Here is an 11,147-nt window from a genome sequence, read left to right on the forward strand (position 1 = left end):
GGTTAGTTGTAACACACGTGGTTTAAATACTTCCACACACGCTAGCATGAAGAAACTTTGCGTATTTATTAGTTGCCATATCGACAATATATAGAGAAAAAATTGCGCCAAAATTCAAAAATCTTTGGAAGATATCACTGAACATTTATTTAACATTAGCAAAAGTAAATTTCTTACTTGTGGACAAATAAAACTTCCTATCTGCGTCTTTGTTCTCTTCACTTTAACGATCAGTCATTTCAATTTGAGCCAGAGCGCAAAATTTGTGAAAATATATGTGGCATCGTATATTATATTCTGAGTTGTGTTGCGGTAAAATAAAAACACGATAGTGTCAGTAGCTCACCGAGTGCAGCCATTTGACGTCATCAACGCACTGTGCACCTCAACAAAATGGCGCCCCCACTGTCCAAATATGTCATGGATTTTTTAAATAACGTAAATCTTTCATGGGTTTTCTACTACATATTGCAGTAAGAGACATCATTTATGTTATATTAAGCCATGCAAGTCTTAATACCAGGGGTTCTCTTTAAGTTTTCCTCATCTTTGATTGTAATAGTGGTGTGGTCATTTAACACCTAAGACATAGAAGAGGTATGAAAGCCCATTTTTGACAAATAAGACAAAATAATTATGCTCTGGTAAGTCATAATTACTGTATGACATAAAAAGTCAAAATTATGACATACTAAGTAAAAAATAATGATGGCAATTTTGACTTTTGATCTCATAACTAGGACTTTGTTATAATTTCAACTTTTATTTCATAATAATTATAGTTTTGACGTCTTAATCTAATAATTTTTAAGTTATAATTTTGATGTCATAATTTAAACTTTTTGACTTTTAAAGTCATAATTTTGACTTTTCATCTCATAATTATCACTTAGTATGTCATAATTTCAACTTATGTCATAATTATGACTTACCAGAGCATGATTTTTTTCTTATGTGATGGAAATGGGCTTCCATAAAGAGGCCAGAATTATTTTAAACCCTTTATGATCTTGTGGATGTGAAGAAAAACACATTATATACAGTTCCTCTTTTGATCATAGTTCTTTACTCATGCAGCATCTTTCTTCAACAAACACAAATGTAATTTTAATGTTGAAAAAAGGAAATAGTTGTAGAGGTGTGGATCTAAATGTAGCAAGTTTTATTAACAAAAAAAAAAAAAAAAAAAAAGACAAGAAAAATTAAATTCAGTCTTGTGTCTGTCTGAGCAGTGTGCATTGGCATTATGGCTTTCTTTGAAAACAAAATGGATTTTTTTGTTTTGTTTTGTCCATAGAATGAAAGTCAATGGAAAGTAATACTGTGACCATCTGACATTATTTGAGAGATTTACAGAAGTAATTTAGTGGGAAATCTGATTTATTTAATTGTAATTATAGATATTCAAATAAATAATTAGAAAATACATCATCATATTATTATTTACTTTTGGACAGATTGCGAAAGTAAACTTACAGAAACAAACACCTCAAAACATTCACCATAGTAGAAATTGTGTTAAATAATGTTTATTTGAAAACCTATAAGCTTTTCATATGTTTAGAGATTTAAAATGTCAATATTTCAGACAGTTCGCTGGCTTATATGACTGATGTAACATCGCCATTTTAGAAATATAATTTTTAAGTCCAGGGAGACTTTCTACTGTCAAACACATTTGTCAAAATTCAATTCATAAGGTGTTAAAAACCCTTCCTCAAATAGAGCATCTTTAAACTTGTAAATTGTATTTTTCTGATGAATCAAAGGGTGACACTAACATTTACCACAGATATTTCACTCACTCACAAAAAAGACTGAAGAAAGAAAATGAATGAACAACGTTCTCCTGAAAAGTCATTAGTTTAACAGGTGTCAGTATGAGAACTTATTGTTTCTCATTGAGTCTGTATTTGTGTCTCTGGTTGGTTACAGCACTCAGTGCTCCCACAGGGAAGAGGCGTCCACGCTGCACCCGTCACCCATCAGCGTCCCTCCCTGGTCTCCACGCAGGTACTTGCCATTCTGACCCTTGATGCCAACCCGTCCATACTCCGCAAACTCAAAGAAGAAATCCTCAGGTTTGTCCCCATCTGTGCACACCAGACCACTACCGGAGACATACCAAAACTTTTCATTTCCACCTGTGGTAAAGGGGGGAAAAAAAGACATATCAAGAATTTTGTGAAGAAGTGCCCAAAAGAGTCTGTGTTGCTCAGTGAAACTCTCGTCAGTCTCAGCTCACACAATATGACTCACTTTTTATATGGTATGCGCCATCACTGAAAAGCAATGAGAAGATGTCATAAACAGAGCGACTGGCGTCCAGTGTATTGGAATTTTTGTGGTGACACACAAAGCCGTTCTCCCCACGCAAGACCAGGATTGGACGATTAATCAGCTTTAGCACAAACTGCTCGTCCTCCCCTGTCGATCACATGAGAGGATTTATCTGACCCATGTTATGTGTGTATCCAGTAGTGACAGTTTAGTAAAAGGTCAGAAAAGAATCAGTTTGCACTCACCCAAAGAATCGCTCACAGCAGCAAGCTGTCCATTTTTCTTTGTGCAGACATATTTTCCATTGTTTGCCCTCAAAGCGACTCGTCTGCCCAACCACTCAATGTCAAACATGGTGTTTTCTTCTCTATCAGTTACAAGAACACATATATTCAAGATTATTGCTATGCATATAATGTATATTATATTATATTAACATGTTAAAGCAATAGTTCACCCCAAAATCAAAATTCTCTCATCATTTATTCACCTTCATGTCATTCAAAAACCTGTATGACTTTTGTTTTTTTCATCTATGGAATTTCACCTTTTTTTTTTTTTTTTTTTTGAGAATGTACCAGAGATAACTGTGCTTCAGTGAAAGTATTAAAATAGTCACAACAAATTTGCTTATGTTTGATTAGTTACATAGAAATAGTAAAGAATCTTAAATATGTATTCTTAATTTTACATCATAAATTTCTTTGATTTTATATATTTTTCAATATCCTAAAACATTTTTATTTCCAAGTTTAAATAGTGTCATGTTTATCAAGTTTTACCATACCCGTTTTTGTTTGTTTGTTTTAATGAGATGCATGTATAAAACAACTCCTTACACTTCTGTGGCTGAAGACAGAATCCCTCCATGAGTAACGAGTGTCCAGTAATTTCCGCCGCTGGTTCTGAACATGCACTTCTTAGTCTCCTTGTCAATCTCCATCTGAAATGTCTCCATGTCTGTCTCATCATCCTGATTAGCTGAGATGCTAACACCTGGAAACAAAGAAATTTATCATGGCAAGCATTTCAATGACTGAGTTTTGGTTCCTTTACAAGATTACAAAGCAAGTAAATAGTACAGCAAATATATTTGAAAAAGACCTACAAATGCATCAGGTTGTCGACTGGTAAACTCTGTTCTCAAACTGATGGCTGTTTCTACTCTTGAATGGCTGTCTCCTCATGTAGTTATTATTCTCTTTTTTAGCTAGTAACATGCACTTTCTGAGAATCCATTTAGAACCACTTACCAATTAAAAACAAAATAAATAAATAAAATAATTTCAAAGGTTCTTGCTGTCAACAGCATTTATGTTTTACACAACATTATGTCTGTATAGCTGTCACGGTGGCTGTGTAGTTTAATCCAAAACAGAGATGCATAACCCAGAATGAACAATGAACAAAGGCTTTAATAACCACCAAGAGCTAGAAAAACAACACAGAACCATGAACTGAGGAAACAGAGGGCTTACTGACAGATGTAAATTCGTGAAAATTGGAGACGCAGGAAGAGCTGAGGAGACTAAAGACCCAGGGAGACACTGAAGGCCTGGAGGGCCAAGGTGGAGCCGCAGACGCAGGTGACTGAGGTGGAGACGTGGGCTTGGCAGACCTGAGTGCAGTCGGTGTGACTGAGGATTATGGCGGAACCAGAGAGAAGGAGGAGCCTGGCGGAGCCAGAGAGGTGGAGATCCAAAAGTCCAAAGCAGAGCCAGAGCGACAATTGACCAAGGTGGAGCCAGAGGGACAAGGGAGCTGGTGCAGCCTGAGGGATGACAGACTATGGTGCAGCCGAGGGAGCGTTGAGCCAAGGTGTAGGTGATGGGTTGGAGGGCCGAGATGGCGTCCAGACTCTGAGGCTAAAGGTGAAGCTGAGGGATACTTAGACCATGGAAGAGCTGATGAGTGGGAAACCCAAGGTGGATCCAAGCAGCAGGGTAGAACCACTGAAGGAGGAGCCAATGGACTGAAGGGAGACAGCGGAGGTGAGGCAGAGGAACTGGATGGCTTTGGCAGAGGAGGAGGGCGAGAGAGGCTGGGCTTGGCAGACCCAATGGCGATGAAGACGACTTGGTGCTGGACTACAAAAGAGACTTGGTGCTGTGTAAAACCAGCGGCAATGAAGAAGACTTGAGGCTGGACTGAACCAGTGGCGATGAAGAAGACTTGGGACTGGATTGAACCAGCAGCGAGGAGGACAACTTGGAGCTAGATGGGATCAGCAGAGACTAGAGATCTTGCAACATTTCATCATCCAGCTAATTAAATAATAATTCCGTGGAGACCCCGCTTATTGTATGCACCTCAGCAATGGGAGTGTGGAAAAGGCTCCAATCCATCCCCTCTAACTCCACTAATATACCTGTCAGTGACGGATGTCGTTGTCGGCTCACACACCTGGTCAGACTCCGCAATGTGCTCGACGAAATTGACCTCTGGCAAACATTCTGGCTCTCTCCCTTTATGGTGGGCTCAGGCTCTGCAGTGGGCTCTGGCATCTAATCCTTACCTGCCATAGCTTAAGGCTGGCTGGGCTCTGGGTCCGGAGTGGGGCTGGCATTGTCCTCATCTGTGATGCAGTTGGCATACTGAGATCCACATTGCACCAGCACCCACTCCACGTATTCTGCGAAGCTCCCTCAAGGACCTTCCATGGGCAGGAATGCCTTCAACCGCTCATTGAGGCTGGTGTTGTAAATGACGCATAGCAAGCGGTCGGGATAGTGAGTAAGGCACATCATATCTAAGAAGTCCCTCGTGTGATCCTTGAGGGAGCAATTCTCATGCCCGAGGAGATCTGGAAGTCTAAATTCAGGAACTGGATTTTAAAAAGCATTTTAAATTCAATTTTATACATCGGGATTGCTCCTCTCTGTGCTGCTGATCGATTGATCCTGTCTGCCTCGCTGCTGAGTGGTTTGCTTCTGTAGCTCCGTATAGTGTTGATTTGAATTTAATGTCATTCCTCATTGTTTATATTGCTAAATATAACTTACTCATCACCATATATCTGATATTGTCTAATAGTGCCTATCACATTAATCTGTCTCTATCACAATGCGTTAGCATTTCGCTAATCTGTTAACTTGTCGTCCGTGCTTTCCGTATTTTTCTCTCATGCACTCCTTTTCTACGATTTCATAGTTTCAGTCCTTGATTATGATTGGCTGATCCGCATTCACACACACCAGTGACTCAAAGGGTTTTTGCTAATCCAATGGCAATCCACTGGTAACACCTCAGTACTCTGTACTCTTGGCTGAGTCCCACTAAACCAGTAATCATGCTGTTTATCTCCGTCACTCTCTCTGAACATGTAGTTTAAATAACATTACCACCAAACTTCTACTGTCTATTCCAACTAGTCAAAGTAACCAGATTGTGTAGGTTGAGGTTCAAATTAGATGCTTCAGAAATATCCCTTGACTGTCTCTTAAGCCTTTTACTGGAATAATCCCTAACACTCACCCAGCATCATGATGCTTATTTGCCAACTGCAATGCAAATATATGGGGCGTAATAAGCAGTTGGTGTCATGATCCATCCTATTCCAGCTTAATATGCACAGACAGAAATAGAAAATTATTTGAAAATTATGTTTTGCAGTGTGTTTGTCCAATGCAGTTCTATTTGGTGGTACTAGAAGTACTACAATGATACACTGAAGCTTTAAGGCATGGGGTCTCTAACCCTGTTCCTGGAGAGCTACCTTCCTGCAGACATCAGGTGTAACCCTGCTCCAGCACATTTGCCTGTAATTTTCAATTGATCAGCCGGTTCAGGTGTGTTTATTTGAGGATGGAGCTGAACTCTGCAGGACAGTATGTTTACTCTACATAGGTAATAGACTAATTGCATAGACATTATGGTTCTATAACCAAGCAGTGGAAAAATATACACTGACATTTAGCTATTTAATTATGTATTTTGTTAGCCATTTAATGCATGTATTCTACTATATGATAATAGAGCTAAGAGTTTGCAAATATTTGTCTATGACAATGAAGAGCATTAATCATAATGGCTAATGGCTGAAAGTGCAGTTGCGTTCAAAGCTTGTCTTTTCCCCTCTGTATCAAATGTCAGCCTCTTCTTTTCCCCACAAGGCCAGAGGTCATCAACCCTGCTCCTGTAGACTTCTGAGGCAGCGTAACAGTTTAATGATCTACAGCAAAATAGAGTGAGCTTTGGTGAGAACTAAACTAATATTTAATTACTACAGTAGTAATTTCTCACTAGAAATGACATCAAGTGGAAAACACTGGTCAAAAACTTACATTTACACACAAACTGACCAGAAACCCCAACTTTCAGACGCCATCTTTCTTTGTCTAGTTCATTTGTCACCAAATGAAACACATAGGATTGTGGGATATAAAAAGGCAGTGAAGAATCGATCAGATGAAGGGATCTCAGGAGACAGGAAGTGAAGCTAACATTGGATTCGGGACATGCCTGTGATTTTTAAGCAAACCTGACAAGCTTGATTAGCTGGTTCAGGTGTGATTGAGTAGGGTTGGAGCTAAACTGAAGCAGAACAGTGGGTCCTCAAGAGGAGGGTTGAAGAATTCTGCACAAGGCTTTCAGAAAGACATGCTTAAAAATATAACAATTGATGACAAGTGATGCATATGACTTGCTATATTCCAAGAACAGGGATAACTTCCCTCACTCTCATTGGCACGTTCATGTGAAACCTGTTAGCTGAATGTTCATTTAAGTTGGACGTCTGTCTAATGATTTTTTTAACAATATTATTTACTACTTATTTCAAAATGTGTATAGAACATAAAAGTAACATTCCCATAATGTTTGCAAAATGATGAAATTGAATGTTCCCTTTTTGGGAATGACAATTTTTGAACGGAATGACATAAAGGTGAATAAATGATAAAAAAATATATATATATATTTCTTTTTGGGAAAACTGTCCATTTAAATCTATGAAAAAAGTATGTGTTCTGATAAATCATTCGTGTCTGGTTTAATGGACACACATTGGGCTTCCCACAGAGGATTTAATTGTGTTAGTGGAGGGCCATGCACTCAGACCTAGATGTCCTCAAAACTTTGCACTTTGAGATTTTGTAATGCGTATACATGCATCATCCAGGAAATTACCACATTGAAGGGCTTGGGAAAAGCTACATGTCTATGTCCACAAGTGTGCAATTATTTAGGTTTATGTAATGTCATGTAATTTGTGTGCAAGTTTATGACGTTTCAAACAAAAAAGACAATTGATTTGACATGGCCAGTGCGCCTACAAAAAGATCTAACAACGTGTCATAGACCTAGTGTTACAGCAGCAGAGAACCTTTTATCAGTTGAAATGCGATTTTTTAAAATCTGCTTTGAGCTACATTTGTATGTGGTTTGAAATCCTATACAAATAAGACAATAATTTTATATCAGATTCCAATCGGATACACAAATAATCAGGGGTGCGTTTCCCGAAAGCATCGTTAGTCAACTATGGTCGTAAGTCCCATTGAACTTTATTGGTAATGACAGAACTTGCGACCATAGTTCGCTTTGGGAAACGCACCCCAGATTTGGACTGACAGTGTGAATGTAGCCTATGTCCCTACATAGTTCAGCTTCTACCCTAATCAAACACACCTGAACTAGCTAATTAAGATCTTCAGGAGCACTTGATAATTACTGATAGGTGTTTTTTTTAATCATGGTTGGAACTGAATTCTGCAAGTAGGTAGATATCCAGGAACAGGATTGGGCAACCTTGTTTTAAACCAATAATAATGACCATGATATGTCAACATAAGCGCACAATCATTAGTTACCTTGACGAATAGACACATATCTTTTGTTGGCTGCCTGGAAAACAACTTGTGGGTGGCTCTCTTCCAGTTCAAACAGCTCGTCTTTCCCTGGTCTTGAACAGCGGCCAGACTTCAGGGTGCCCGTGGGGCCCGTTGGTGAGAGGTACTTGCCCCCACAGTCCTTAAAGGCCAGCTTGCCAGACTTGAGCTCCAGGGTGAAACTGGTGTTAGGCCCATTCTCCATTACCAGCTTGCCATCATTGCTGAGAAATCGGTTGTCACAGGTCTTCAGACTGTACTTCCCATCCATGTAGACCAAGGTGATCAGGGAGTCCACACCCCAGGGGATGTTGCTGTCCATAGAGAGCTCGTCGTCTGCAATGGACAGGTGAGCGTAGCGCTTGCGGCCCACACTTAGCAGGTTGGCCTGTGGGTGAAGGGCAAGATGCATGGCCCATAGCTCAGACTCTCCAATGGTCTGGGCAAAACAGGACAGATATTCTGCAGAGCCTCCAAAATAACGCAAGTATGGCACAGACTGCAAGGCCCAGCGTCCATCTGACTGCATCACAATCATGAAACGGCAGTCTGTATTTGGCACTTCCTCCTCACAGCTTACCTTGCCATCTTTATCCGAGGCCAGATAGCGTCCGAGGTGACTGCGCAAGAAAACCACCTGGCTGTCCTGGTCTTGCTCCAGGGTCCAGATCTGTTTCTTCTTCATGCTTGTTCCAGATGCATTTACCTTGAACCCAAATGCCTCTGCTGTGAGGTAACGATTTTCAGAATTAATAAGTCCAAACTGAAGCTTTAGAGCCATGCTTATTCCGTTTGTGGACATTCTGATCAGGCGGTTCCCAAAGAACTGATTAGTTTAAAAATGCTGAAAAGAAAACAATATGCCCTTGACAAAAAAGAACCTCACCTCGGGTGCTATTAAAAGGTCATTTGAAGCTTCTTTGCTGCTCTGAACTTCAAGTTTCTTGCCCGTTTCTTCCCTTGTCAACTGTGACTCAACTACAGATCAATGCTGTTGTCCTTGTGAGTTTCCTTGTGTTGGATTCTTTGTCGTTAGAGCAGCAGTCCCAGGCTACGCAAGGTTATCTTTAGCTACTTCTCTGCATTCACACAGGTGACTGCTTGCTGCTTCCTAATCAGCCTGGATTAAACTCAGCAGGGCGCAGCACCTCAATCCAACAAGCTGCTGACATCACACACCAAGTCTCTGACTCCTCCCTTTTGTCCTCTGGCAGATTTATCTTGCTCTCTCTCTTTCCTTTTTCAGCCTCAGTCCAACCTCTCTTGCTATATCCCTTTTTGAATATATATTTCTTTTATGGTGACAAATAGTACATACATGTTTTAATAAGTTTTGCAAGTTTGTTCTTTAATTCTTGCCTTTATATGGTAGTTTCTGAGGAGCTTTTTAAACTCTGCTTATTTGACCTTCCTTATTTCCCAGTCAAATATGTATTCTTTAGCCTGTAGTTCAGGTACAGATGATTGTGACGAATGACCTCTCACACAACACCTACTGATCTTTGTCCTTATAAGGGTATTAGTGACCTTACTACAAGCTTTCAGAGTCATATGGTACAAATTGGTGCCTTTCAGTCCTATTACTGTATTTAAACAAGTTTATTTCATAGAGCAATATCAGATATGCCAGGTTAACTTTAATGTGTTGAAAGAAAAGTGATTTATTAGGGCCCGAGCACCGATGGTGCCGATTGCTCAGTCAGTTCTTCTTCTTTTCCGAAACGAATCGCATTTTTGAGGGCCAAAACATGCTCGAAAACTCATGAATCTGATATGGGTTTCAGAATTAGGTGTGGCAAAATGACTCGATAGCGCCACCTACAATATTTCAATTAAGCGCCCTTTGCGCTACATTTCACGTACAGGTATGACATTTGGTAGACACATGTAACAGCCCAATACCTGCAAAAATGTCCCTGGGTGCAAAATCTGTAAACCCAACAGGAAGTGAGATATTTTGATTTTTCTCTGCTAAATTTTTGCAGTTTTTGCCATTTCCAGATGTTGTATTTTAATGAACTCCTCCTACAGGTTTAATCAGATCAACATCATATTTGGTCAGTCTAATCTAAAGGCCTATGCGATGTTAAATTGCAAAGATCTTGACATTTCACTGAAGGGCTTGTCCGTGGCGGCCTGACAAAGTTCAATGTTTCGCCATGAAACAGGAAGTTGTTGTAACTCAGGCATATAATGTCCGATCTGCTCCAAACTTCACATGTTTGATAATAGTCCTGGCCTGAACACATCTATATCGCAATATTCAGTTATAGTCAAAGCGCCACCTGCTGGCAGCTTGAAGTGTGGCACGTCGAAATGACTTTGCCATATTTCTCCTGTATTTACTCGCTTACATGCATGTCAGCCACTATTCACTGTTTCCCCAGGTGCAAGGGCCCTTTCATCACTGCTTGCAGCTTTAATTTAAATTAAATTTTGAAATTTGATTACAAAGCAACATTTGGAGTCAAACTAGCCACCCTTAGGCTAAACAACAAAGGATCCAGTCTACATTACTGCCTATTCTATCCAAAAATTGCCCACATAGACAGGAAGAGACTGTTGTGAATTGTGAAACTAACAACTAACTAATTAAACAACTAACCTGGTGTAATGTTTAGTCAGGCATAAATATGATGAGATGCAAAACGGATCTAATATGTAGCACTTTAACTTTAGTATACAAATCAAAACAAAAATACAATGAGCAGATAATCCAAAGAAGGCACAACAAATGTAACAGTATACACTATACACAAACAACACCAGACAAAGAACTGAACAAACTGAGGACTATAATGAGAACTAAACTATGGGCAGGTGAAAGGAATTAATGAAACAATATAAGCAAATATGACAACAGAATGAAACCATGACAACCAAGTAAACTAAACAGAGTGGAAAAACAGGAACTGAAACACAAGAAAACAATGAAAAACAAACTAAACGTCCATACATCAGAACATAATCCTGACACCTGGCAAAGTTTGGCAAATCCAGTAATTATTTCATCATACGTTCTTGTTATATCTGACTGGT

General features: G+C 39.5%; 1 protein-coding gene across 1 annotated transcript; it reads right to left on the reverse strand.

The window, feature by feature from the left end:
• Positions 1-1,513: 1,513 nt before the first annotated feature.
• On the reverse strand, positions 1,514-8,986 carry fscn2a (fascin actin-bundling protein 2a, retinal). The gene is made up of 5 exons (XM_051889617.1): positions 8,091-8,986; positions 3,120-3,276; positions 2,526-2,647; positions 2,260-2,427; positions 1,514-2,144 (listed from the first exon to the last, which is right to left on the reverse strand). The coding sequence occupies exons 1-5, from the start codon at positions 8,908-8,910 to the stop codon at positions 1,939-1,941; spliced, it is 1,473 nt and encodes a 490-aa protein (XP_051745577.1). The 5' UTR covers positions 8,911-8,986; the 3' UTR covers positions 1,514-1,938.
• Positions 8,987-11,147: the final 2,161 nt, after the last annotated feature.

Source organism: Ctenopharyngodon idella, chromosome 3 (assembly GCF_019924925.1).
Source record: "Ctenopharyngodon idella isolate HZGC_01 chromosome 3, HZGC01, whole genome shotgun sequence".
Lineage (NCBI taxonomy): Eukaryota > Metazoa > Chordata > Actinopteri > Cypriniformes > Xenocyprididae > Ctenopharyngodon > Ctenopharyngodon idella.